This window comes from Anolis carolinensis, unplaced genomic scaffold (genome assembly GCF_035594765.1).
Source record: "Anolis carolinensis isolate JA03-04 unplaced genomic scaffold, rAnoCar3.1.pri scaffold_14, whole genome shotgun sequence".
In the NCBI taxonomy this organism is placed as follows: domain Eukaryota; kingdom Metazoa; phylum Chordata; class Lepidosauria; order Squamata; family Dactyloidae; genus Anolis; species Anolis carolinensis.
In genome coordinates, this window is record NW_026943825.1 from 3,308,766 (window position 1) to 3,336,618 (window position 27,853).

Genomic DNA, 27,853 nt, shown 5'->3' on the forward strand with positions numbered 1-27,853 from the left:
AAATACATAGCTGCTTTGCATCTCCTGGTGGAGAGAAAGTGGGGTATAAATAAACATGATAATAATATTATATTGTAATACGATATAATACTAATAATACAATATAATAATACTAGCTGTGCCCGGCCACGCGTTGCTGTGGCAAAGTGGTGGTGGTATTGGTTAAATATTGTTGTGTAATTTTTATTTGACGTTATTTGCAATTTTTTATTAATTTTATTGTAAGTTATATTTTTATTTATAATATTTTATTATTTTCTTGTATTATTTTTAGTTATTTTCTGTTATTATAGTATTTTATTGTATTAATTTTTAGTGTTTTTGATTGTTTTTTATTGGGTTGCTAGGAGACCAAGTTGGAGGAGCTTAGCCTTCTAACTGGCAGCAATTGGATAAAAGCAATTATTCCTCTCTCTCTAATTAGGACTTTATTTTTCTTTTCTTCTTGTTGTATCAACCTAGAGGCATGGATGATGGGTTGTGTTGTCAAATTTCGAGGTTGTAGTTTTGTTGTTTTGTGGATCGCCGTGATGCCATCACTCTTTTATATATATAGATTAATTATATATTATTTTTACAGGTAATATTACTAATAATATTAAAATATAATGATACAGTACAATATAATTATTTATTACCAGTATTATACTATGCTAATATAATTTGCATGTAAATTTAATTTGTAAGCCGCTCTGAGTCCCCTTCGGGGTGAGAAGGGCGGGATATAAATGTAGCAAATAAATAAATACAGTAGAGTCTCACTTATCCAACACTCGCTTATCCAACGTTCTGGATTATCCAACGCATTTTTGTAGTCAATGTTTTCAATATATCATGATATTTTGGTGCTAAATTCGTAAATACAGTAAGTACTACATAGCATTATTGTGTATTGAACTAAGTTTTCTGTCAAATTTGTTGTATAACATGATGTTTTGGTGCTTAATTTGTAAAATCATAACCTAATTTAATGTTTAATAGGCTTTCCCTTAATCTCTCCTTATTATCCAACATTTTCGCTTATCCAACGTTCTGCCAGCCCGTTTAGCTTGGATAAGTGAGACTCTACTGTAATCCACTTCAGTGTGCATACTAAACATAAAGACAACCATACAACAGACATTCAATACCACCACTACCTCAACAATTTCTCACCAACACCACCAGACAACACCACAGCAAAGCGTGGCCGGGCACAGCTAGGAATAAAATATAATGATACAGTACAATATAGTAATTTATTACCAGTATTGTACTATGCTAATATAATTTGCATGTAAATTTAATTTGTAAGCCGCTCTGAGTCCCCTTCGGGGTGAGAAGGGCGGGATATAAATGTAGCAAATAAATAAATAAATAAATAATGATAATAAATAACCCACTCCCCCCCCCCCCCCCCCCCCGGAACGGCGTCAATATTCACTCTCAGAGCCACCACGCTGAGCAAAAAACAACACACAGCTGATTTTTATTGTTTTAAAAACACGACAATGATTTCTGGTGGCCCCTGACATTTTTTTTTTAAAGCAGGGGGGTTTATAAAAGTCGGTGTGGGGAGAACGGGGGGGGGGGGGGGGAAACAATCCAGAAACGTTACAAAGACATTTCTCAAAACCGGAAGCGAACGGAGCTCCAAAAAGAGGGGAAAGAGAGGCTTAAAAAGGCAGCGATGCGAGCGGGCTTCTTTCATGTGGATGGGAAAGAGGGCAAAGGAGGATTTCCTATCTCTAGTGACTACCCAAAAAAGGAAGCTGGTGGTATTTGCCTGACGAGGGAAGGGCTCACAAGAAGGCGTCGCACCATTCCCGCAGGCAGCCGTAACAGTCCCGGGATTGCTTGGCGTTGGCCCCGCAGGTGTCCTTCAGCCACTCGCGGAAGAGGTCCTCGTCCTTCTTCAGCACCAAGAACTGGCCCAGCACCACATACGCCTGGAGAAAAGGGGGCAAAAAGGGTGAGATGTCGGGCTCAAAGCCTGGCAAAAGAAAGCCTGGCCATTACAGACCCACAAAACATCCAGGGGAAGTCTGGGGATGATGCCCCCGATACAATAAAAATAGATAAATAGATAAATAGAAGGAGATATAGACATACAGATAGACATATAGAGAAAGATAAAAGATAGAAAGATAGTAAGAATGATAGAAAGAAAAATAAATCAATCAAAAGACAGATAGATATAGAGAGATAATGTCAGCCTTTGATAATATATTATTTTACACTAGCTGTGCCCGGCCACGCGTTGCTGTGGCGAAGTCTGGTGGTCTGGGAAATAAACTATTGAGGAATTGGTGGTAGTTAAGGTCAAGGGTAAAGGTTTTCTCCTGACATTAAGTCCAGTTGTGTCCCACTGCACACTGAAGTGGATTATATGGCAGTGTGGAGTCAAGATAATTCAGTTCAAAGCAGATAATATAAGATTATAAATGGGTTATATAGCTGTGTGGAAGGGCCTTGAGTCTTCACTGCCATATAATCCAGTTAAAATCAGATAATCTGTATTTCATAGACAGTGGGAAAGAGGCCTAAGTGAGGCCTAACTCTGCCTGTCCCCTGGGCTGAGTGGGTTGCTAGGAGACCAAGTGGGCGGAGCGTACCCTTCTAACTGGCAGCAATTACATAAAAACAATTATTCCTCTCCCTCTAATTAGGACTTTATTTTTTTCTTTTTGTTGTATGAACGTAGAGACATGGATGAAGGGTTGTGCTGCCAAGTTTAGTGTTTCTGGGATGTGTAGATTTGTTGTTTTGTCCTAGGCCGAAATTTCATTACCCTTTTATATATATAGATTATTATGGTAGTAAAGGTAATTGTTTCCCCTGACGTTAAGTCCAGCCGTATCTGACTCTGGGGGTTGGTGCTCATCTCCATTTCTAAGCCAAAGAGCCAGCATTGTCCACAGACACCTCCAAGGTCAAGTGGCCACTGGTATGACTGCATGGAGAGCCGTCACCTTCCTGCCGGAGCAGTACCTATTGATCTACTCATACTCTGGGGGTTGGTGCTCATCTCCATTTCTAAGCCCAAGAGCTGGCATTGTCCATAGACACCTCCAAGGTCATGTGGCCGGCATGACTGCATGGAGTGCAGTTACCTTCCCGCCAGAGCGGTACCTATTGATCTACTCACATTGGCATGTTTTCGAACTGCTAGGTTGGCAGGAGCTGGAGCTAACAGCGGCCGCTCACGCAGCTCCCGGGGTTTGAACCTGGGACCTTTCAGCCTCCAGCTCAGTGCTTTAACGCACTTCGCCACCGGGGCTCCACACTCAAGTATATATGGTATATTTATTATTTTTCTCTATTATTATTGGTATTGTTACATTTATTATTTTACTCTATTAATTATTATTTTTACATTTATTATTTTATTCTATTATTGTTGTTGCTTTTACATTTATTTTACTCTATTTTTATTATTATTAATACATTTATTATGTTACTCTATTTATTATTACATTTATTATTAATAATTTATTATTTCAGTCTATTATTATTAAAAGGATACATAAGCACATTTACATTGAAGACGATGAAAATAATGATTTAATCAGAATTGAACAGCCATATCTCAAATTACAGTTTGATGTAAAGATTCAAAAACATTTAAACTACTGAGGCCTCAATTAATGTAATTTTATTGGTATCTCGGCTTATACTGGAGTCAGTGTTTTCCCAGTGTTTCTGTGCTAAAATTAGGTGCCTCGGCTTATATTCGGGCCAGCTTATACTCGAGTATATACGGTAGTATATTATTAGTATAGCACAATATAAGCACTATATAAGCATTATATACCGTATTATTATATTGCACTATATAACGATATTGCAACATTAATAATATTACATGTAATATATAAAGTAATAATAGTGTATGATTATTATATTGTATTACATTATAATATTATTATCAATATTATAGTATATAAAATATATTATATTATTAGTATAACATAATTTTAGTAATAAGTATTATACTGTTGTTGTTGTTGTTGTTATAACTAGCCTCCCTTCTAGGAGGGAAAACTAACCCAGGACACTGCTGAAAGCTTATGTAGGAGCGAGACAGAAATACATATAAATCAAGGCAGCTAATCTCTTATTATCTCTCTGTCAAACCGCACTTTGCAAAAGAGGAAGCCTGGTGGGCAGCCGCTAAAACCCCAACCATTTCCAAACCAGAGAACTGGAACTTCCCCAAACCATTTTAAGCATGTATTTTCAACCTGTGCCCTCTGTTTTCATCGCTTCCCTGTGCATTTTAATATGTATTTTATAGGAATAGGTTTCAATACAGTACCTTGTCGAAGCCTTTGTCCTCTAACTTCTTGCCCAGGACCTCTCCGATGCCGGCCAGCGTCCCGACGGGCTTCTCCCCCATGGGTTCAGCCACAAAGTCCCGGTGCTTCTGGCTGGTGGTCATTGTGGCTGCGGACAGGCTTCAGGAAGAAAGGGAGAGACGAGTCAGAAAGAGTCACCAACCCCAGCTATTGTTATTATTATTATTATATTTATCATATTATATTATTTATTATTATATCTATATATATAAAAGAGTGATGGAATCCTGGCGACCGCCAAAACAACAAAACTAAACACCCCACAACCTCAAAAATTGACAACACAACCCATCATCCACGCCTCTAGGTTGATACAACAAAAAGAAAAGAAAAATGAAGTCCTAATTAGAGGGAGAGGAATAATTGTTTTTATCCAATTGCTGCCAGTTAGAAGACTAAGCTCTGCCAACTTGGTCTCCTAGCAACCCACTCACCCAGGGGGACAGGCAGTTAGGCCTCACTTAGGCCTCTTCCACACTGCCTATAAAATACAGATTATCAGATTTTAACAGGATTAGATGGAAGTGTAGACTCAAGGCTTCCACAAAGCTATATAACCCATATCATCTTATATTATCTGCTTTAACTGGATTATCTGGACTCCACACCCTTACCCTTTACCTTAACTACCACCAATTCCTCAATACTTTATTTCCCATACCACCATACTTCGCCACAGCAACGCGTGGCCGGGCACAGCTAGTTACATTATAATTCATATATTTATTATATTATCCTTGAATTGGGACTCCAAGGGGTCATCCAGCCCAATCCCTTTATACCAAGCAGGAAAGGCACAATCAAAGCCCTCCTGACAGATAGCCATCCAGCCTTTACAGAGTAATAATAATAACAGAACCATAGAATCCTAGAGTCTGAAGGTATTCCAAAGGCCCTTCAGTCCAACCCTTTCTGCCATAAAGGAAGACACCATCCAAGCCCTCCTGACAGATGGCCATTCAGCTTCCACATAATAGTATTATTATTATTAATAATAATAATAGCAATAATATAATCCTACAGCTGGAAGAGGCACCCAAAGGCCATCCAGTCCAACCATTTCTAATAGATGGCCATCCAGCCATAATAATAATAATAATAATAATAATAATAGCAATAATAGAATTCTAGAGTTGGAAAGGGCACCCAAGGGCTTTCCCGTCCAACCCTCCCGACAGATGGCCATCCAGCCTCCACATTGTAATCATCATCATCATCATAGAACCATATAATCCTGGAATTGGAAGAGATCCCAAAAGCCCTCCAATCCAACCCCTTTCTGCCATTGAGGTAGACACTACTTGATCCCTCCCGACAGATGGCCACCCTGCCTCCACATTGTAATAATAATAGTAATAATAATAATCGTCATCATCATAGAACCATATAATCCTGGAATTGGAAGAGATCCCAAAAGCCCTCCAATCCAACCCCTTTCTGCCATTGAGGTAGACACTACTTAATCCCTCCCGACAGATGGCCATCCAGCCCCTGCATAATAACAATAATAGAATTGTAGCGTTGGAAGATGTCCCAAAGGCAATCCAGCCTCCAAATAATAATAATAATAATAATAATAATAGAATCCTAAAATTGGAAGGGACCCCAAGGGCCATCCAGCCCGACCCCCTTTTGCCTGGCAGGAAAGACACAACCAAAGCACTCCCGCCAGATGACCATCCAGCCCCTGCATAATCATACCCTGTTTCTCTGAAAGTAAGACATCCCCAGAAAATAAGACCTAGTAGAGGTTTTGCTGAATTGCTCAATATAAGGCCTCCCCTGAAAGTAAGACCTAGCAAAGTTTTTGTTTGGAAGCATGCCCAATGAACAGAACACCAGAGCATGCAGGATTGGTAAATGTACATAATAATAATAATAATTATTATTATTATTTTATTTTTATACCCCGCCTCCATCTCCCCAGAGGGACTTGGGGCGGCTTACATACCAGTTGTATATGTAAATATTGGTAGTAACAAGAAATTCTTGACAGAAGTCACAGTTTGTCTGGTTTAGTTATGTTGGTTTGTGATGACAACTACTGTACAGTATAGAATAAATGTTCATTTTTTTTTTGTTCAACAATGAATATGAATTCTTCTTCATGGAAAAATAAGACATCCCCTGAAAGTAAGACCTAGTGCATCTTTGGGAGTAAAAAATAATATAAGACACTGTCTTATTTTCGGGGAAACACGGTAATAGCAGCAGCAATAATAGAATCCTAGAGTCAGAAGAGGCACCCATCCAGTCCACACCCCCTGCCACTGAAGAAGACACAATCAAAGCCTCTGTTGAAAAGCCTCCAAAGAAGAGACCCTGAAGAAGAGAGTTCCCCTGTTGAACAGCCAGGAAGTCCTTCCTAACGTTCAGAATCTCCTGACATTTCATATTTGTTTATAGGTGTGTTTAGACGTGAGCCCCGTCTCTGAGATTATCTCATAGTGAAGTCGATTTGATGACAGATAGAAACTGAAGGCTTTGACATGTTCAGACAGGAGATTTCCCTTTGCCTTTCTTCCCGTGACTGAGCTTACAACATAAATTCTTATTCTGTCCTGGCATTAATCCCAAAGGGACGCACCCTCCACACCCAACCTGCGTAATATTTTAAATGTGTAGTATATTATGTTTGATTTTTTAGTAATTTAAAACTATATAGGTATAGATCCAGTCAATGTTTAACTTCTTATGTTTTATTGAATTTGTGTTTTTAACTGTTTTGTTACTTTTTAACGATGTTTTTATTTTAACTTTGTTTTTTGCTTTGATGGATTGTTTGTATTTGTGTCTATGGGCATTTTGTCCCATATGTGAGCCACCCCGAGTCCTGTTTGGGAGATGGTGGCGAGGTATAAGAAGTTGTTATTATTATATTTACATTCTATGACTGCTATATATGTAATCTTGGTTTCATGTACGGTATTTTAATATGTATATGTATGTAGGTAAATGTAAAGACCAGAGGCTCCAGCAACTTGATAATACAAAATATATTATAAATAATATTTTAATTTTTTTTTCGTGTCAGGAGCAACTTGAGTTGCTTCTGGAGTGAGAGAATTGGCCGTCTGCAAGGACGATGCCCAGGGGACGCCCGGATGTTTTGATGTTTTACCATCCTTGTAGGAGGCTTCTCTCATGTCCCTGCATGGAGCTGGAGCTGATAGAGGGAGCTCATCCGCACTCTCCCTAGGTGGGATTCGAACCTGGCAGCTTTCAGGTCAGCAACCCAACCTTCAAGTCACTTAGTCCACTACGCCATCTGGGGGCTCCTAATATTTTAATTAAAATAACAGTAATACCAAGCATATTATAATTAATACATTATATTAATAATACATGGCTATAATAACAACAAATATATTTTAAGTGAAATAAGAAATTATCATAAAAACTATACCAAATATAGTATAAGTAATGTATTCTATTACTGTATTATTATTTACATTCTATGACTGCTATATATGTAATCTTGGTTTCATGTACGGTATTTTGTATATGTAAGTAGGTAAACCCGATAATACAAAATATATTATAAATAACATTTTAATTAAAATAGCAGTAATACCAAGCATATTATAATTGATGCATTATATTAATAATACATACCTATAATAATAACAAATATATTTTAAGTGAAATAAGAAAATATCATAAATAACTATACTAAATATAGCATAAGTAATGTATTCTATTAATTATTTTAATAATACAGCAATACATATAGTAATAAATATAAGAATAATAATACAACAAATAATAACAAACAATAATACGACAACAAATATATTACAAAAGTAGTACTATAATATAATAATCAATATTACAAGAGTAATACTATAATATAATAATCAATATTACAAGAGTAATACTATAATATAATAATCAATATTACAACAATAACGCAACAATAAGATTCAGAGTTCCCTTTGGCCACGCCAAGGCAGGCTTGAGTTCGAATTGTAGGCCAAGGCCTGTCTGGACTACACTTCCCAGAATCCCTCAGAGGCCTGATAGTCAGCTTGAAGGAATAGCGGATTATGGGATATGTAGTCTCGGAAAAGGGAGGGCTCACTTTCCCCAAACGCGGCTCACGTTGAAAACAAATCCGAAAAAGACTCCCCAACTCGTGTCTTACCTCCTTTCTCGCCTCAACCGTCGCTCCCGCGCTGCCCGGCTTCCACTTCCGTCTCAAGAAGAGGACTTAACAATGCTTTTCCGTCGACGCTCTAGGAAAGCAGGCCGCTTTCTGTGGTTGAGAAGCCGAAACAGGTCGAGACGCTCTAGGATGGCACAGCGATTTCTATGGTTGGCAGCCAAAGAAGACCGAACGGTCATCGGCCATTTTGTTTTTGTCGACTTCAACTCCCAGAAGCCTCTCCCGCGTTGGACAATGAGTAGGGGTTCTGGGAAGTAAAGTCCTTTATTCCCCTGAAGGGTTATTATTTAAAATTCACAGAATTAACTTCCTCTTTAGCCTTGGGTCACATCTCTAAGAGGTGTCGTTGTGCGCATGCGAATTATCCCAAATCTAAAAGGTAGCGATTTGTAAATGGAACCGGGCCCTTTAAGAACAAGAACCGCCAACTGACAGGAGGGATGGGTCCGCCCTTGATGACGTATGCTCCCGGCACCCAATAGGCACTGGCCCCGCCTCCGACTGAAAAGGGAGGAGTTACAGCCTGAGGAAGAGTGGGCCAGGTAAGAGTCATTTATTGACAAACAAATTTGACAGAAAAAGTAGTTCAATTCGCAGTAATGTTATGTTGTAATTACTGTATTTACGAATTTAGCACCAAAATATCACGATGTATTGAAAACATTGACTACAAAAATGCCTTGGATAGTCCAGAACCTTGGATAAGTGAGTCTTGGATAAGTGAGACTCTACTGTAATTATTACATAACGTTACCATGTATTAAACTGCTTTTTCTGTCAATTTCTTGTAAAACATTATATTTTGGTGCTTAATTTGTAAAATCATGACCTAATTTGATGTTTAATAGGCTTTTCCTTAATCCCTCCTTATTATCCAACATATTCGCTTATCCAACGTTTTGCTGGCCCGTTTATGTTGGATAAGTGAGACTCTACTGTAATAATAATAATAATATACCTTATTGTGTCTTAAACTGTGTATATTGTGCTAATGTATTTGTGGTGTTACTTTTGTAACAATGTGAGCCGCCCCGAGTCCCCGTGGGGAGATGGTGGCGGGGTATAAATAAAGTATTATTATTATTATTATTATTATATGATGACACAGCAAACAAGATAGATATGCTGGATTTTGTATCACAAAACCACAAGTCGGACACTTCCCAAGTGTCTAGGACTGTGTGATGTATTTTCGGATGATGCTGCAGATCCCAGTTGCGTGGCCTTTTGCAGTTGACAGATCGTAATTTTGTCAATGTCTATTGTTTCCAAATGCCGGCTGAGCTCTTTTGGCACGGCACCCAGTGTGCCCATCACCACCGGGACCACCTGCCCTGGTTTCTGCCAGAGTCTTTGCAGTTCAATCTTGAGGTCCTGATAGCAGCTGAGTTTTTCTTGTTGTTTTTCGTCAATGCGACTGTCACCTGGGATGGGAACATCAATGATCCAAACCTTTTTCTTTTCCACAACTGTGATGTCTGGTGTGTTGTGTTCCAGAACTTTGTCAGTCTGGATTCGAAAGTCCCATAGTATCTTTGCATGCTCATTTTCCAATACTTTTGCAGGTTTGTGATCCCACCAGTTCTTTGCTGCTGGGAGGTGGGACTTGAGGCATACGTTCCAATGGATCATTTGGGCCACATAGTTGTGCCTCTGTTTGTAGTCTGTCTGTGCGATTTTCTTACAGCAGCTGAGGATATGATCCATGGTTTCGTCAGTTTCCTTTCACAGTCTGCATTTTGGGTCATCAGCTGATTTTTCGATCTTGGCCTGAATTGCCTTTGTTCTGATGTCTTGCTCCTGGGCTGCAAGGATCATTTTGCATTTTGGGTCATCAGCTGATTATTATTATTATTATTATTATTATTATTATTATGCCTGTATGGTGCTCACATTCACCTTTTGCTTGCTCCGTGTTCTTGCAGGCAGGGGTTTCTCCCTTTCCAATCGTCCACCATGTCGGAGCGGGAGGAGCGCCGCTTTGCGGAGATTCCCCGGGAGTCGGTGCGGCTGATGGCGGAGAGTGCCGGCGTTGAGCTCAGCGACGAAGTGGCCGCCCTCCTGGCCGAGGACGTCTGCTACCGCCTACGCGAGGCCACACAGGTGAGACGGGCAAGTCCGGCCTCGTACTCCATACTAATCATAGAATCTTAGAGACCACATGGGCCACGTTCTGTTCCCTGAGATCTCCTTTGTAGCCTCTTTTCTGTGTCATTTATCCGGATCTGACTTCTGTCAACACCTCCTGTTGTGGCCTCTTTTCTTCTTCAAGCTGTTGGAAAGCTGGCTCTTCACTCAGGCCTTTGGATAAAGATTGCTCATCCCCATAACAATCCTGTATCCGTGACCAGTTTTGTTTGCACTTTTTACCTTTGTCAACTTGATATAGACACAGGTTATACTCCCATCCCAATTTGCACTTCCAAGAATTTGCAGCACTTTATCAGTCACCTCATGTTTACAATATTTACCATATATACTTGAGTATAAGCCGACCCGAATATAAGCCGAGGCACCTAATTTTACCACCAAAAAACTGGGAAATCATTGACTCAAGTATAAGCCGAGGGTGGGAAATTTCAGAAATAAAAATAGATACCAATAAAATTACATTAATTGAGGCATCAGTAGGTGAAATGTTTTTGAATATTTACATCAAGCTCAAATTTAAGATAAGACTGTCCAACTCTGATTAAATCATTATTCTCATCTTCTTCAATGTAAATGTGCTTAATAATAATAGAGTAAAAGAATACATGTAATAAAAATAATAAATACAGGAAAATAATACATGTAATAATAAATAGCGTAGAATAATAAATGTAATAATAATATCAGAGTGAAATATTAAATGTATTAATAATAATAATAAAAATAGAGTAAAATAAATGTAATACTGACAATAATAATAATAATAACTTTATTTTTATACCCCGCCTCTATCTCCCCAAAGGCTTACATGGGGCCAAGCCTGAATAAAAACAATAGCAACATAAAACACAACAATAGACAAAAAACATGCACAATTATAAAAATTTAAACATTATCCAGTAAAAACAAATGATAAGAGCTAATAAAAACATGGATTAAAATGGAGAGGTTGTAAAAGTAGACTGAGTAAGGTGCACCATATAAATATTGTAAACACGAGGTGACTGATAAAGTGCTGCAAATTCTTGGAAGTGCAAATTGGGATGGGAATAGAGTACAATAATAGAGTACAATAATAAATGTAATAATACCAATAATAATAGAGAAAAATAATAAATGTACCATATTTTCTCCAGTATAAACTGACCCAAATATAAGCCAACCAGGACCCTCACCTGAGTATAAGCTGAGGGGGGCTTTTTTAGTCCTAAAAAAAGGGCTGAAAAACTAGGCTTATATTCGAGTATATACAGTATATGGTGCACTTTACCCAGTCTATTTTTACAACTTCGCCGTTTTAATCCATGTTTTTATTAGTTTTTGTCATTTTTTATTGGGTAATGTTTACATTGTTATAATTGTGCATGTCTCTTGTCTATTGTTGTGTTTTATATTGCTATTGTTTTTATTCAGGCCCCATGTAAGCCGCCCTGAGTCCCCTTTGGGGAGATAGAGGCGGGGTATAAAAATAAAGTTATTATGTTATTATTATTATTGGAAAAACCGCGGCGGAGTACGTGCATGACTTATAGTTTTCTCCTTGTCTCCCTCTGGCTTCCAGAACAGCTCCCAGTTCATGAAGCACACCAAGCGGCGCAAGCTGACGGTGGAGGACTTCAACCGGGCTCTGCGCTGGAGCAACGTGGAGGTGAGTTTTGGGGGTTTGTGGGGAATTGAAAAAATGTTAAGGGCTTCCGGGTCCAACTTTTGTGTCTCCTGCGCAGGCCGTCTGCGGCTACGGCTCCCAGGACCCACTCCCCTTCCGGACCCTCAAGGAAGGGGAGCTCTACTTCCAGGAGGACCGCGAGATCAACTTGGTGGAGCTGGCCCTGGCCACCAACATCCCCAAGGGGTGTGCCGAGACGGCCGTGAGAGGTGAGGATCATGGCGGTGAAGTTTGGGGGAAGGATGTAGTAGTAGTAGTAGTAGTGGTAATAGTAATAATAATAATAATAATAATCCTATCTCCTTTTTTCCCAGTTCATGTCTCCTACCTCGATGGAAAAGGTAACCTGGAGCCACAAGGGTCTGGTAAGGTCACTTCATATTTTTATTACATATTTTTATTATAATATTAATATTAATAATAATATTATGTTGTAATACAATGTAATAATACTTATAATTCACTGTTATAATTGTATATTTATATTACATGCAATATTACTAATAATATTGCAATATAGTTGTATAATATAATATATTGTATGTATATATACTTGTAAACCGCCCTGAGTCCCCTTCGGGGTGAGAAGGGCGGTATATAAATGTCGCAAATAAATAAATAAAATAAATAAATTACTGTATATACTCAAGTATAAGCCTAGTTTTTCAGCCCTTTCTTAGGATTGAAAAAAAAACTTCCTCAGCTTATACTTGGGTGAGGGTCCTGGTGGGCTTATATTCAGGTCGGCTTATACTCAAATATATATGGTATATTTATTATTTTGCTCTATTATTATTGGCATTGTTACATTTATTCTTTTACTCTATTAATTATTATTATTACATATATTATTTATATACCCCTCCCTGATGACTTAACATTTTTTCTGCACCTTGGTCCAGATCTTTTGATCCAACTCATGATTTTAACATTATTTTGTATATTGACCTTTTATGACTGTTTTTATCCATGTTGATGTTTTATTGTTGGCTGATTTGTTTATTGTTTTTGTTTTGATTTTGTGCTGTTGTGTCCGGGCACAGCCCCATGTAAGCCGCCCCGAGTCCCTTCAGGGAGATGGGGCGGGGTATAAGAATAAAATTATTATTATTATTATTATTATTATTATTATTGGCACAACGACGTTGTATGACACAGCAAACAAGATAGTCATGCTGGATTTCGTTTCACAAAACCACAAGTCAAATAATAATAATAATAATAATAATTATTATTATTATTATTATTATTATTATTATTATTTTACTCTATTATTGATGTTACTTTTACATTTATTTTACTCTATTCTTATTATTAATACATTTATTATTTTACTCTATTTATTATTAAATTTATTATTTTACTGCATTTATTATTATTACATTTATCATTTCACTCTATTATTATTAAAAGGATACATAAGCACATTGACATTGAAGAAGATGAAAATAATGATTTAATCAGAGTTGGACAGTCATATCTTAAATTACAGTTTGAGGTATTTAACAATATTTAAACTACTGAGGCCTCAATTAATGTAATTTTATTGGTATCTCGGCTTATACTGGAGTCAATGTTTTCCCAGTTGTTTTGTGGTAAAATTAGGTGCCTCGGCTTATATTCGGGTCGGCTTATACTCAATTATATATTATTATTACTTTTTAATTTTTTATTATTATAGTTTAAAAAGTTAAGCGTTGTTTTACAATGAGTGTACAGAACTCAGGCCCGCCGGATTTAGAGGATTAATTCTTGAGTCTTATTCTTGGGAGAAAAGTAGAATCTCAATCAAGGCGTTGTTTCTCCCCAGTTCCGAGCGCTGTTTCCGCCTTGACGGATGACCTGTTGAAATATTACCAGCACGTCACCCGGGCCGTCCTGGGAGATGACCCACAGCTGATGAAGGTGGGTCCGAGGGCCAAAAGAAGGGGCCCTTGATGACCTTTTGGGACTCCAGTCAAAGTCACCATGAGGATTTAGGATTAATATTGGCCTTTGCTTCCTCCCGTTCTCAGGTCGCCCTTCAGGACTTGCAGACCAACCCGAAAATCGCGGCCCTCCTGCCTTACTTTGTGTACGTCGTGAGCGGGGTGAGTCTGGGGTCTGTGTCCACACCCCATTATGTACCTACTATTCCCACTATCAAACCCAGTAAACAGCCTGGCCCAGACGGTTAAGTGTCTCCAGTAGAAAAGGCATTATTTGACCAACTTTTGGTGGACAGTTTTGGGGTGATTGCCCTGGGAATCTGGGAGTTGTAGTTTTATTTATTTATTTATTCATTTATTTATTAGTGTGACGGCGCGAGTGGCGCCATCTATATGTCAAACTATAAGTTTCAAGATTTGAATTGTTGTATCATGCCTGATTTTGCCCTTACCCTGTAAATGTAGTTGGATTGGTTATTTATATCTGTCAATCAATGTTGTTTGTACCTGTTACATTGCTCACTCAGCAAAACTGTTTGGCTCCACCTCTTCCTGGAGTAGGACTGTGTTTCCTCCTTTTCATTCCATCAGCAAGTTCTCTATCGGATGGACGTGAAAGAGAGGCTTGGCTCAAAAAGCCCTTCAAAGGTTACCTCTCAGCACCAATTCTGAGGTTCTTACCCTTGAGACTCACACTTCATGTTCAGGGCCAACCTGAACAACGTTGAGGAGTCTCAAGCGCCTTCACATCAGTCCTTTGGCAACAGAGGAAGACTCTTGCCTTCAGATATAGGTCATTGGACTGAGGCTGAGTTTGCTCCGGCATTCACAGCCAGAGAAAGAGGGATCTGGACAAGCTTCATGGACTTAAACAATCAAAGACTGTAATGTATATTTTCTTTTACCCCCTTTGTGAAGAATAAACCCAGTTTTTGAGTTAACTACAGTGTTTTCGTCCTTGGGAGTTCCAGTTTCCCTAAAGGAGGGCAAGAAGCAATCCCCTGGGGAAAGATGTCACGTCCATGCCTCTTTCACTAAGAGTTTACAGCCCCAGGCGCGACGGCACAATTAGACTTGTATATCGCTACTCCCAGTTTGGCTCGGAGTGGTTTACAGAAATAGATTAAAGCAATACAATTAGCTTTAAAATAGTTCACCCTTATCCAGAGAACACTGAACCCAGCACAGAACCTGGCGACGCTATAGGTTATTGCAGAACAGGAGTCCGAGAGCAGCAAAGCCACTTAGTGGATCGAGATTTACAATTAGCTGACCCTACAAAGCCACTTAGTGGATCGATATTTACTATTAGCTGACCCTGCTAATAGTCTGCTTTTAATTTGTTTTTATTATAGCATGTTTTTAAATTGTTCTTTTATCTGACTTTTATGGGAACTGCGATTCCCCTTTTCGGGCACCTGTGCCCATTTCTATATATTCTGGTCATAGACCGTAATAAATTGCTGACTGACTAACACTGAACCCAGCAAGTGACGGATCTGGACCAAATTTGGCACACAAACCCAACATGGCCAAATGTGAATACTGGCAGAGTTTAGGGAGGATTGACCTAAGATTTTTGGGAATGGTAGTTCACCCACATCCTTATGCATTTTCTAATGGGAGCATTCATAAAAACAAAAGCAAAGACTGAGTTTTTTTCCCCCTAGGAAATAGCATAACCTATGACCAAACTGATATTACCTAACATCCAAAAACAAACAAGGCCCTGTTTGAATAACCTGGGCATCGCTGGGTACCCAAGCTAGTAAATAATAATAATAATAATAATAATAATAATAATAATAATAATAATAATAATACTGTATATACTCGAGTATAAGCCTAGTTTTTCAGCCCTTTTTTTAGGACTAAAAAAGCCCCCCTTGACTTATACTCGGGTGAGGATTCTGGTTGGCTTATATTTGGGTCAGCTTATACTCGAGTATATATGGTATCTTTATTATTTTTCTCTATTATTATTGGTATTATTACATTTATTATTTTACTGTATTATTATTACATTTATTATTTTTCTCTATTATTGTTGCTACTACCGTATTACATTTATTTGACTCTACTTTTATTATTATTATTATTATTATTAATACATTTATTATTTCACTCTGATCTTATTATTATTACATTTATTATTCTACGCTGTTTATTATTACATGTATTATTTTCCTGTATTTATTATTATTATTATTACATGTATTATTTTACTCTATTATTATTATTAAAAGCATACATAAGCACATTTACATTGAAGAAGATGAGAATAATGATTTAATCAGAGTTGGACTGTCTTATCTTGAATTACAGTTTTGTGTAAATATTTTTAAAAAATTAACCTACTGATGCCTCAATTAATGTAATTTTATTGGTATCTATTTTTATTTCTGAAATGTACCACTCTCGGCTTATACTTGAGTCAATGTTTTCCCAGTTTTTTTGTAGTAAAATTAGGTGCCTCGGCTTATATTCGGGTCGGCTTATACTCGAGTATATATGGTAATGTAATTTTATTGGTATCTATTTTTATTTCTGAAATTTACCACTCTCAGCTTATACTTGAGTCAATGTTTTCCCAGTTGTTTTTGTGGTAAAATTAAGTGCCTCGACTTATTTTCGGGTTGGCTTATACTCGAGTATATACGGTACTGTAATAATAATAATAATAATAATAATACAGTAGAGTCTCACTTATCCAACATAAACGGGCCGGCAGAATGTTGGATAAGCGAATATGTTGGATAATAAGGAGAGATTAAGGAAAAGCCTATTAAACATCAAATTATGTTATGATTTTACAAATTAAGCGCCAAAACATCATGTTAGACAACAAATTTGACAGAAAAAGTAGTTCAATATGCAGTAATGCTATGTTGTAATTACTGTATTTACAAATTTGGCACCAAAATGTCACGATGTATTGAAAACATTGACTACAAAAATGCGTTGGATAATCCAGAACGTTGGATAAGCGAATGTTGGATAAGCGAGATTCTACTGTAATATAAAATCTCCCGCACTTCCTGTTGTCTCAACCCCGTTCTTAACTAGGGGTGGCCTGTAATACCTTTCTCCCTGCTTCCCGGCAGGTGAAGTCTGTGAGCCATGACCTGGAGCAGCTGAGCCGCCTTCTGCACGTGGCCCGGAGCCTGATCCAGAACCCCTACCTGTACCTGGGCTCCTACGTCAAGAGCCTCATCGCCAGTGTCATGTACTGCGTCCTGGAGCCCCTGGCCGCCTCCATCAACCCCCTCAACGACCACTGGACCCTCAGGGACTACGCCGCCATGCTCCTCGGACACATCTTCCGGTCAGTGGCCTGAATGGCCTTTGTCCTGATGTCTTGCTCCTGGGCTGCAAGGATCAGGCCTTCTGTCTCCTTCTTCAGGGTCCCATTCGTGAGCCAGAGCCAGGTCTTCTCTTTATCAGCCTTTCCTTCAATTTTGTCAAGGAACTTTCCATGCAATGTTTTGTTGTGCCAGCTGTCAGCTCTAGTTTGTAGTGCGGTTTTCTTGTACTGGTTTTTTGTCTGATGTGCTTTGAGGAGTTTCTGATTTTTGACTTTAATCAAAGCAGGTTCTTCACTTTGCTTTCCATATTCTGCCAGGGCATGTTCTTCTTCTTTGACTGCTTGTTTGACTTGTAAGAGTCCTCTGCCCCCTGATCTCCTAGGCAGATACAGCCGGTCAACATCATTGCGAGGGTGCAGTGAGTGATGAATGGTCATGAGTTTTCTTGTTTTTCTGTCCAAATTGTCCAGTTCTACCTGTGTCCAGTTTATGATGCCAGCAGTATATCTTATGACAGGTATGGCCCAGGTGTTTATGGCCTTGATGGTGTTGCCTCCATTGAGCTAGCTTTTGAGAATTTTTCTGACCCTTTGTGTGTATTCTTTACTGACCACAGTCTTCACATGTTCATGCTTGATGTTGTCCAGCTGTAGTATGCCCAGATATTTATAGGCCTCTGGCTGGTGACTCTTTATTGTTTGGCCATTAGGCATATTTATGCCCTCACTTTCAATGGTTTTTCCCTTCTTCAATGCCACTGTCGAACATTTGTCCAAACCAAACTCCATGCTGATATCAGTGCTAAAGATTCAGACAGTGTTGGTCAGAGACTGGATTTCTGTTTCTGTTTTTCCATACAGCTTCAGGTCATCCATGTACATCAGATGCAAAATTTTGTGAGAATTCTTAGATGTTTGATAGCCGAGATTTGTTTTTTGTAAGATTGTTGACAGAGGGATCATGGCAATAATGAAAAGCAGAGGGGACAATGACTCTCCCTGGAAAATTCCTCTCCTGATGTTGACAAGTCCATAGCTTTCATTTCAAACAAACAGTTCAGTTTTCCAGTGCTCCATCATGTTTCCAATGAAGGTGCCAACGTTTTTACTAATCCCGATGGCGTCCAGGCACTTGATGATCCAGCTGTGTGGGAGTGAGTCAAAAGCCTTTTGGTAGTCAATCCACATCATGTGAAGATTAGCTTTTCGGCTCTTACAGTTCTCCAGAATCATTTTGTCAATCAATAACTGGTCTTTTGTGCCCCTGCTTTTCTGTTTGTTGCCTTTCTGTTCATCTTGAATTCTGTCAGCTATGATGCCAGTCAGTAGTTTAAACATAGTGGGCAGACACGTTATTGGCCTGTAGTTTCCTGGTGCTGCTCCTTTTGCTGGATCCTTTTGTATCAGGTATGTTCTTCCAGTTGTTAGCCATTCACTGATACTTCCTTTCTGCAGCATCTCATTGAATTGTTGGGCCATTTTTCCATGTAAACTAATCAGATGTTTGAGCCAAAATCCATGAAGTTGATCACTACCAGGCGATGTCCAGTTCTTGACTTTTTGCACTCGTTTGCTGATCATTTCAGTTGTTATTTCCATCTGTTCCATTTTGTTCTGTGAGATTTTTCCTTCAAACTCCTTTATCCACCCAGCGTTTTTGTTGTAGTTCTTATTATTATCCCAAAGCTCTTTCCAGAACTTCGTTGTTGCAGTTTTCTCTGGCTTTGTGGTTACTGTGTCTGTTGTTTGGTTCAGACTCTGGTAGAACTCTGGTATTATTATTATTATTATTATATTATGACACAGCAAACAAGATAGATATGCTGGATTTCATATCACAAAATCCCAAGTCAAACACTTCCGAAGTGTCTAGGACTGTGTGATGTATTATTATTATTATTATTATTATTATTATTATTATTACTATTATTTTATTGTATGACACTGCAAACATGATAGATATGCTGGATTTCATATCACAAAATCCCAAGTCAAACACTTCGACTGTGTGATGTATTTTCGGATGATGCACGCAGATCCCAATTGGGTGGCCTTTTGCAGTTGGCAGATCGTAATTTTGTCAATGCCTATTGTTTCCAAATGCCGGCTGAGATCTTTTGGCACGGCACCCAATGTGCCCATCACCACCGGGACCACCTGCACTGGTTTCTGCCAGAGTCTTTGAAGTTCAATCTTGAGGTCCTGAGAGCGGCTGAGTTTTTCCTGTTGTTTTTCGTCAATGCGACTGTCACCTAGAATCATAGAATCATAGAATCATAGAGTTGGAAGAGACCTCATGGGCCATCCAGTCCAACCCCCTGCCAAGAAGCAGGAAATCGCATTCAGAGCACCTCCGACAGATGGCCATCCAGCCTCTGCTTAAAAGCCTCCAAGGAAGGAGCCTCCACCACAGTCCGGGGGAGAGAGTTCCACTGTCGAACAGCCCTTCTCACAGTGAGGAAGTTCTTCCTGATGTTCAGGTGGAATCTCCTTTCCTGTAGTTTGAAGCCATTGTTCCCTTGTGTCCTAGTCTGCAGGGCAGCAGAAAACAAGCTCCCTCCCTCCTCCCTAGGACTTCCCTTCACGTATTTGTACATGGCTATCATGTCTCCTCTCAGCCTTCTCTTCTGCAGGCTAAACATGCCCAGCTCTTTAAGCCGCTCCTCATAGGGTTTGTTCTCCAGACCCTTCATCATTTTAGTCGCCCTCCTCTGGACGCTTTCCAGCTTGTCAACATCTCCCTTCAACTGTGGTGCCCAGAATTGGACACAGTGTGATTCCAGGTGTGGTCTGACCAAGGCAGAAGAGAATAAGGGGGAGCAGGACTTCCCTGGATCTAGACGCTATTCCCCTATTGATGAGGCCAGAATCCCGTTGGCTTTTTTAGCAGCCGCATCACATTGTTGGCTCATGTTCACCTTCCTCCCCACGAGGACTCCAAGGTCTTTTTCGCACACACTGCTGTCAAGCCAGGCATCGTCCCCCATTCTGTATCTTTGATTTCCATTTTTTCTGCCGAAGTGAAGTCTCTTGCATTTGTCCCTGTTGAACTTCATTTTGTGAGTTTCGGCCCATCTCTCTAGTCTGTCAAGATCGTTTTGAATTCTGCTCCTGTGTTCTGGAGTGTTAGCTATCCCTCCCAGTTTTGTGTCGTCTGCAAACTTGATGATCGTGCCTTCTAACCCTTCGTCTAAGTTGTTAATAAAGATCCTGAACAGAACCGGGCCCAGGACGGAGCCCTGCTTGTGGCACTCCACTTGTCACTTCTTTCCATGATGAAGACGACGCATTGGTGAGAATCACCCTTTGGGTTCGTTCGCTTAGCCAATTACAGATCCACCTAACCGTAGTTTTGTCTAGCCCACATTTTACTAGTTTCCTTGCCAGAAGGTCGTGGGGGACTTTGTCGAAGGCCTTACTGAAATCCAGGTAGGCTACATCCACAGCACTCCCTGTATCGACCCAACTCGTAACTCTATCGAAAAAAGAGATCAGATGAGTCTGGCATGACTTGTTTTTGGTAAATCCGTGTTGACTATTAGCAATGACCGCATTTGTTTCTAAGTGTTCGCAGACCACTTCCTTGATGATCTTTTCCAGAATCTTGCCTGGTATCGATGTGAGGCTGACCGGACGGTAATTGTTTGGGTCGTTCTTTTTTCCCTTCTTGAAGATAGGGACCACATTCGCCCTCCTCCAATCTGCTGGGACTTCTCCCGTTCTCCAAGAACTCTCGAACATCCCAAGAACCTGGGATGGCGACATCAATGATCCAAACCTTTTTCTTTTCCACAACTGTGATGTCTGGTGTGTTGTTAATAATAATAATTATTATTATTATTATTATTATTATTATTATTATTATTATTATTATATCTGTACCAGTCATGAAATGAATCTGACACCAATACAATTCCTTGAGAGTTCTGGTTAACTTTCTTTCTGGTCGGCAGGACCCACGGCGACCTGGTGGGCGGCCTCTTCCCGCAGATCCTGCTCTCGCTGCAGAAGGTTCTGTCCGACCCGGTCCGGCCGCTCTGCTCTCATTACGGGGCCGTGGTGGGTCTCCACGCCTTGGGGTGGAAGGTGAGGCCTCTTCCCTCCCAGCCGGGCAGGGCTGTCCCTTGGTCAGACAGACCCAGAAGACTGACCAGTTGTCCCATTGGTTGACCACTGGCTTTTCCATGTCTCTTCCACTCAGGCTGTGGAACGGGTCCTCTATCCGCATTTGTCCACCTACTGGTCGAACCTCCAGGCCGTGCTGGACGACTACTCCGTCTCCAATGCTCAGGTCAAGGCTGACGGACACAAGGTCTACGGGGCCATTCTGGTGAGTCCTCCGTGACTACCTTAGCGGGTTTGGGACTTTTCTTCTTTTTCTTTAAAATATGTATTTATTGAAATTTCATATACCATAAGAGAAAATAAGAAAAATTTAGTATACACCGAAAGTGGGAGAACAATATTTTTATTATAGAAAAGTAGGAAAAATGAGAGGAAGAGAAAAAAAAGACATAATAGTGGAGAACAAAAATTTTTAAAGAAAAAATATACAGTAGAGTCTCACTTATCCAAGCTAAACGGGCCGGCAGAAGCTTGGATAAGCGAATATCTTGGATAATAAGGAGGGATTAAGGAAAAGCCTATTAAACATCAAATTAGGTTATGATTTTACAAATTAAGCACCAAAACATCATGTTAGACAACAAATTTGACAGAAAAAGAAGTTCAATACGTAGTAATGTTATGTTGTAATTACTGTATTTATGAATTTAGCACCAAAATATCATGATATATTGAAAACATTGACTACAAAAATGCGTTGGATAATCCAGAAACTTGGATAAGTGAGGCTAAGTGAGACTCTACTGTAGTAGCAACAATAATAGAGAAAAAGAATAAATGTAATAATACCAATAATAATAGAGAACAATAATAAATGTACCATATATTCTCGAGTATAAGCTGACCCAAATATAAGCCAACCAGGACCCTCACCGAGTATAAGCTGAGGAAGTTTTTTTTTTCAGTCCTAAAAAAAGGGCTGAAAAACTAGGCTTATAGTCGAGTATATACAGTATATATAATAATAATATACAAGATTCTTCTCACTTCCTATTGTCTCTGCCCCTACATTCTTAGCGAGGAGTTATGTGTAAATCAGATTTATTATTATTTATTTATTACAATATTTATATCCCGCCTTCTCACCCAACAAGTTACAGATGTCTGTAACTTAGGGACTGTCAATATATACAAAGACAATTGAGCAAGACTAACCTTTCCTGTGGTGCCTCTGGTGGCACAGTGTGTTAAAGTGCTGAGCTGCTGAACTTACGGACCAAAAGTTGCCAGGTTCAAATCCGGGGAGCGGAATGAGCGCCCGCTGTTAGCCCCAGCTCCTGCCAACCTAGCAGTTCGAAAACATGCAAATGTGAGTAGATCAATAGGTACCACTTCAGGTAACTGCCCTCCATGCAGTCATGCCAGTGGCCACATGACCTTGGAGGTGTCTACGGACAACGCCGGCTCTTCGGCTTAGAAATGGAGATGAGCACCAACCCCCAGAGTCAGACATGACTGGACTTAACGTCAGGGGAAACCTTTACCTTTTAACCTTTCCCGCGGTGTGGTCCCTGCTCTTCCCTGCAGGTGGCGGTGGAGCGCCTGCTCAAGATGAAGGCCCAGTCGCTTCCGGCCGCGGCCCAGGCGGAGACGGGTGTCCGTGCCCAGGAAGGCTGCCCGTGGCTCAGCCCCCTCCAGGACCCCCAGGTCGAGCTTGGCTTCGGCATCGCCAGCCACCTCCTCCAATCCGGTGCCGGCACCATCCCGGCCAACCCGCCAGACGTCCCGTTGGATGAGATCTACAAGGAGCTGTACTGCTTCTTCGGGGACAGCTTGGCCACCCGCTTCGGGACGGGCTCCGGGCCGTGCCCTCCGGACCGGCCAACCGGCGGTGGTCCAAAGCCGTTGGATACTAAGAAAGAACTCCCAGCCTTTGACATGACGGCCGCGCGGAAGATGCCCCAGCTGACTGCCAACATCAGCCCCCGCGAGGAGGAGGAGGTGGTCTCGAGCGGGCGGTCAACGCTGCACCGGCCAGCCAGCTTGGCCCGCGTCCGGAGTGGCAGCAGTGGCGGCGTGAGTGCGGCGCGCCACCCGGGGGTGCGGGAGGTCTTCCAGAAGTGCCGCTTCAGCCCCAGCGCCGCCCCGCCGCGTTTCAGCTTCGTCATCGCCGGGCGGCAAGTGGAGCGCCGGTGCCAAGGCCGGCTCTTCCAGACCCGCTTCGTCCAGCACCACGGGCCCAGCCCCGTCTCCCGCTACGCACAGAAGCTGCCCATGATTGGCCGCACCGCCAAGACCGCCGTCAAGAAGGGGGTCCACTCTGAATACTCCCTCTACCTGCCCCTCTGATGTCTGCGGACCGCTCCAAAAATCACTCAACCCCTTCGAAGTCTGGTGCACAGTGCCCGGATATCTTTGGCCAACTGTCATGGGGATCACCGAGAATTTTCTCGAGTCCCTGTTTAGGCGCCAAAATGTAGAGTCCCATTGACCCAATATCTCTAATCTCTTTATTTCCCAGTTGGAAACAGGAAGTCTTAAAGGGAAACACAAAGAATTTTCTCGAGTCCCTGTTTAGGCGCCAAAAGTGTAGAGTCCAGTGACCCAATATCTCTAGTCTCTTTATTTCCCAGTTGAAAACAAGAGATTTTAAAGGGAAACACATAGAATTTTCTCGAGTCCCTGTTTAGGCGCCAAAATATAGAGCCCCAGTGATTCAATATCTCTAGTCTCTTTATTTCCCAGTTGGAAACAAGAGGTTTTAATGGGAAACACGGAGAATTTTCTCGAGTCCCTGTTTAGGCACCAAAAGTGTCGACACCCAGTGACTCAATATCTCTAGTCTCTTTATTTCCCAGTTGAAAACAAGAGGTCTTAAAGGGAAACACAGATAATTTTTTCGTGTCCCTGTTTAGGCACCAAAAGTGTTGAGGCCCAGGTACCCAGTTTCTCTAGTCTCTTTATTTCCCAGTCGGAAACAAGAGGTTTTAATGGGAAACATGGAGAATTTTCTCGAGTCCCTGTTTAGGCGCCAAAAGTGTCGAGACCCAGTGACCCAATATCTCTAGTCTCTTTATTTCCCAGTTAGAAACAAGAGGTTTTAATGGGAAACACAGAGAATTTTCTCGAGTCCCTGTTTAGGCGCCAAAATGTAGAGTCCCATTGACCCAATATCTCTAGTCTCTTTATTTCCCAGTTGGAAACAAGAGGTTTTAATGGGAAACACAGAGAATTTTCTCGAGTCCCTGTTTAGGCGCCAAAATGTAGAGTCCCATTGACCCAATATCTCTAGTCTCTTTATTTCCCAGTTGGAAACAAGAGGTTTTAATGGGAAACACAGAGAATTTTCTCGAGTCCCTGTTTAGGCGCCAAAAGTGTCGAGACCCAGTGACCCAATATCTCTAGTCTCTTTATTTCCCAGTTAGAAACAAGAAGTTTTAATGGGAAACACAGAGAATTTTCTCGAGTCCCTGTTTAGGCGCCAAAATGTAGAGTCCCATTGACCCAATATCTCTAGTCTCTTTATTTCCCAGTTGGAAACAAGAGGTTTTAATGGGAAACACAGAGAATTTTCTCGAGTCCCTGTTTAGGCGCCAAAAGTGTTGAGGCCCAGGTACCCAGTTTCTCTAGTCTCTTTATTTCCCAGTCGGAAACAAGAGGTTTTAATGGGAAACATGGAGAATTTTCTCGAGTCCCTGTTTAGGCGCCAAAAGTGTCGAGACCCAGTGACCCAATATCTCTAGTCTCTTTATTTCCCAGTTAGAAACAAGAGGTTTTAATGGGAAACACAGAGAATTTTCTCGAGTCCCTGTTTAGGCGCCAAAATGTAGAGTCCCATTGACCCAATATCTCTAGTCTCTTTATTTCCCAGTTGGAAACAAGAGGTTTTAATGGGAAACACAGAGAATTTTCTCGAGTCCCTGTTTAGGCGCCAAAATGTAGAGTCCCATTGACCCAATATCTCTAGTCTCTTTATTTCCCAGTTGGAAACAAGAGGTTTTAATGGGAAACACAGAGAATTTTCTCGAGTCCCTGTTTAGGCGCCAAAAGTGTCGAGACCCAGTGACCCAATATCTCTAGTCTCTTTATTTCCCAGTTAGAAACAAGAAGTTTTAATGGGAAACACAGAGAATTTTCTCGAGTCCCTGTTTAGGCGCCAAAATGTAGAGTCCCATTGACCCAATATCTCTAGTCTCTTTATTTCCCAGTTAGAAACAAGAGGTTTTAATGGGAAACACAGAGAATTTTCTCGAGTCCCTGTTTAGGCGCCAAAAGTGTCGAGACCCAGTGACCCAATATCTCTAGTCTCTTTATTTCCCAGTTAGAAACAAGAGGTTTTAATGGGAAACACAGAGAATTTTCTCGAGTCCCTGTTTAGGCGCCAAAATGTAGAGTCCCATTGACCCAATATCTCTAGTCTCTTTATTTCCCAGTTGGAAACAAGAGGTTTTAATGGGAAACACAGAGAATTTTCTCGAGTCCCTGTTTAGGCGCCAAAAGTGTCGAGACCCAGTGACCCAATATCTCTAGTCTCTTTATTTCCCAGTTAGAAACAAGAAGTTTTAATGGGAAACACACAGAATTTTCTCGAGTCCCTGTTTAGGCGCCAAAAGTGTCGAGACCCAGTGACCCAATATCTCTAGTCTCTTTATTTCCCAGTTAGAAACAAGAGGTTTTAATGGGAAACACAGAGAATTTTCTCGAGTCCCTGTTTAGGCGCCAAAATGTAGAGTCCCATTGACCCAATATCTCTAGTCTCTTTATTTCCCAGTTGGAAACAAGAGGTTTTAATGGGAAACACAGAGAATTTTCTCGAGTCCCTGTTTAGGCGCCAAAAGTGTCGAGACCCAGTGACCCAATATCTCTAGTCTCTTTATTTCCCAGTTAGAAACAAGAAGTTTTAATGGGAAACACACAGAATTTTCTCGAGTCCCTGTTTAGGCGCCAAAAGTGTCGAGACCCAGTGACCCAATATCTCTAGTCTCTTTATTTCCCAGTTAGAAACAAGAAGTTTTAATGGGAAACACACAGAATTTTCTCGAGTCCCTGTTTAGGCGCCAAAAGTGTCGAGACCCAGTGACCCAATATCTCTAGTCTCTTTATTTCCCAGTTAGAAACAAGAAGTTTTAATGGGAAACACAGAGAATTTTCTCGAGTCCCTGTTTAGGCGCCAAAAGTGTCGAGACCCAGTGACCCAATATCTCTAGTCTCTTTATTTCCCAGTTAGAAACAAGAAGTTTTAATGGGAAACACACAGAATTTTCTCGAGTCCCTGTTTAGGCGCCAAAAGTGTCGAGACCCAGTGACCCAATATCTCTAGTCTCTTTATTTCCCAGTTAGAAACAAGAGGTTTTAATGGGAAACACAGAGAATTTTCTCGAGTCCCTGTTTAGGCGCCAAAATGTAGAGTCCCATTGACCCAATATCTCTAGTCTCTTTATTTCCCAGTTGGAAACAAGAGGTTTTAATGGGAAACACAGAGAATTTTCTCGAGTCCCTGTTTAGGCGCCAAAAGTGTCGAGACCCAGTGACCCAATATCTCTAGTCTCTTTATTTCCCAGTTAGAAACAAGAGGTTTTAATGGGAAACACAGAGAATTTTCTCGAGTCCCTGTTTAGGCGCCAAAAGTGTCGAGACCCAGTGACCCAATATCTCTAGTCTCTTTATTTCCCAGTTAGAAACAAGAAGTTTTAATGGGAAACACACAGAATTTTCTCGAGTCCCTGTTTAGGCGCCAAAAGTGTCGAGACCCAGTGACCCAATATCTCTAGTCTCTTTATTTCCCAGTTAGAAACAAGAAGTTTTAATGGGAAACACACAGAATTTTCTCGAGTCCCTGTTTAGGCGCCAAAAGTGGAGGCCCAGAGCCCCAATATCTCTACTCCGGGGGTGTCCAAACTTTTTGCAAAGAAATCCAGATTTGGTAAGATGAAAATATATCGGAGCCGACCCATTCAGCCTGACATTCTTTGAACCATTGGAATTAAATGCAAATGAACTGTTTTATGAAATTTTGCAAATGGCAGAATTTTCATTTTTTCACACAAAACACAAATAAATAGACACCAGCTTTTGCAAAAAAAAAATCGCTCTGTCTTTCCTATTTGAAGACCACATAAAAATGAGGAAAAAGCCTGGAAGATTAAACATACCGAAGTTCATGTGAAACTTTACGTATTATTCACTATTAAATGCTTACCTTAACTTCTAAATTCAGCTAATCTTTTTCCGAAGTTC

At 40.6% G+C, this 27,853-nt stretch overlaps 2 protein-coding genes across 2 annotated transcripts; one reads left to right on the plus strand and one right to left on the minus strand.

Moving 5' to 3' along the window:
* Positions 1-1,439: 1,439 nt before the first annotated feature.
* banf1 (BAF nuclear assembly factor 1) lies at positions 1,440-8,640 on the minus strand. The gene is made up of 3 exons (XM_062964901.1): positions 8,482-8,640; positions 4,298-4,436; positions 1,440-1,928 (listed from the first exon to the last, which is right to left on the minus strand). The coding sequence occupies exons 2-3, from the start codon at positions 4,418-4,420 to the stop codon at positions 1,782-1,784; spliced, it is 270 nt and encodes an 89-aa protein (XP_062820971.1). The 5' UTR covers positions 4,421-4,436; positions 8,482-8,640; the 3' UTR covers positions 1,440-1,781.
* A 348-nt stretch (positions 8,641-8,988) lies between these two features.
* On the plus strand, positions 8,989-27,828 carry taf6l (TATA-box binding protein associated factor 6 like). Its single transcript, XM_003229706.4, has 11 exons — positions 8,989-9,044; positions 10,428-10,605; positions 12,215-12,301; positions 12,378-12,528; positions 12,634-12,684; positions 14,130-14,224; positions 14,335-14,409; positions 17,352-17,572; positions 21,505-21,637; positions 21,753-21,881; positions 23,204-27,828. The coding sequence occupies exons 2-11, from the start codon at positions 10,459-10,461 to the stop codon at positions 23,963-23,965; spliced, it is 1,851 nt and encodes a 616-aa protein (XP_003229754.2). The 5' UTR covers positions 8,989-9,044; positions 10,428-10,458; the 3' UTR covers positions 23,966-27,828.
* Positions 27,829-27,853: the final 25 nt, after the last annotated feature.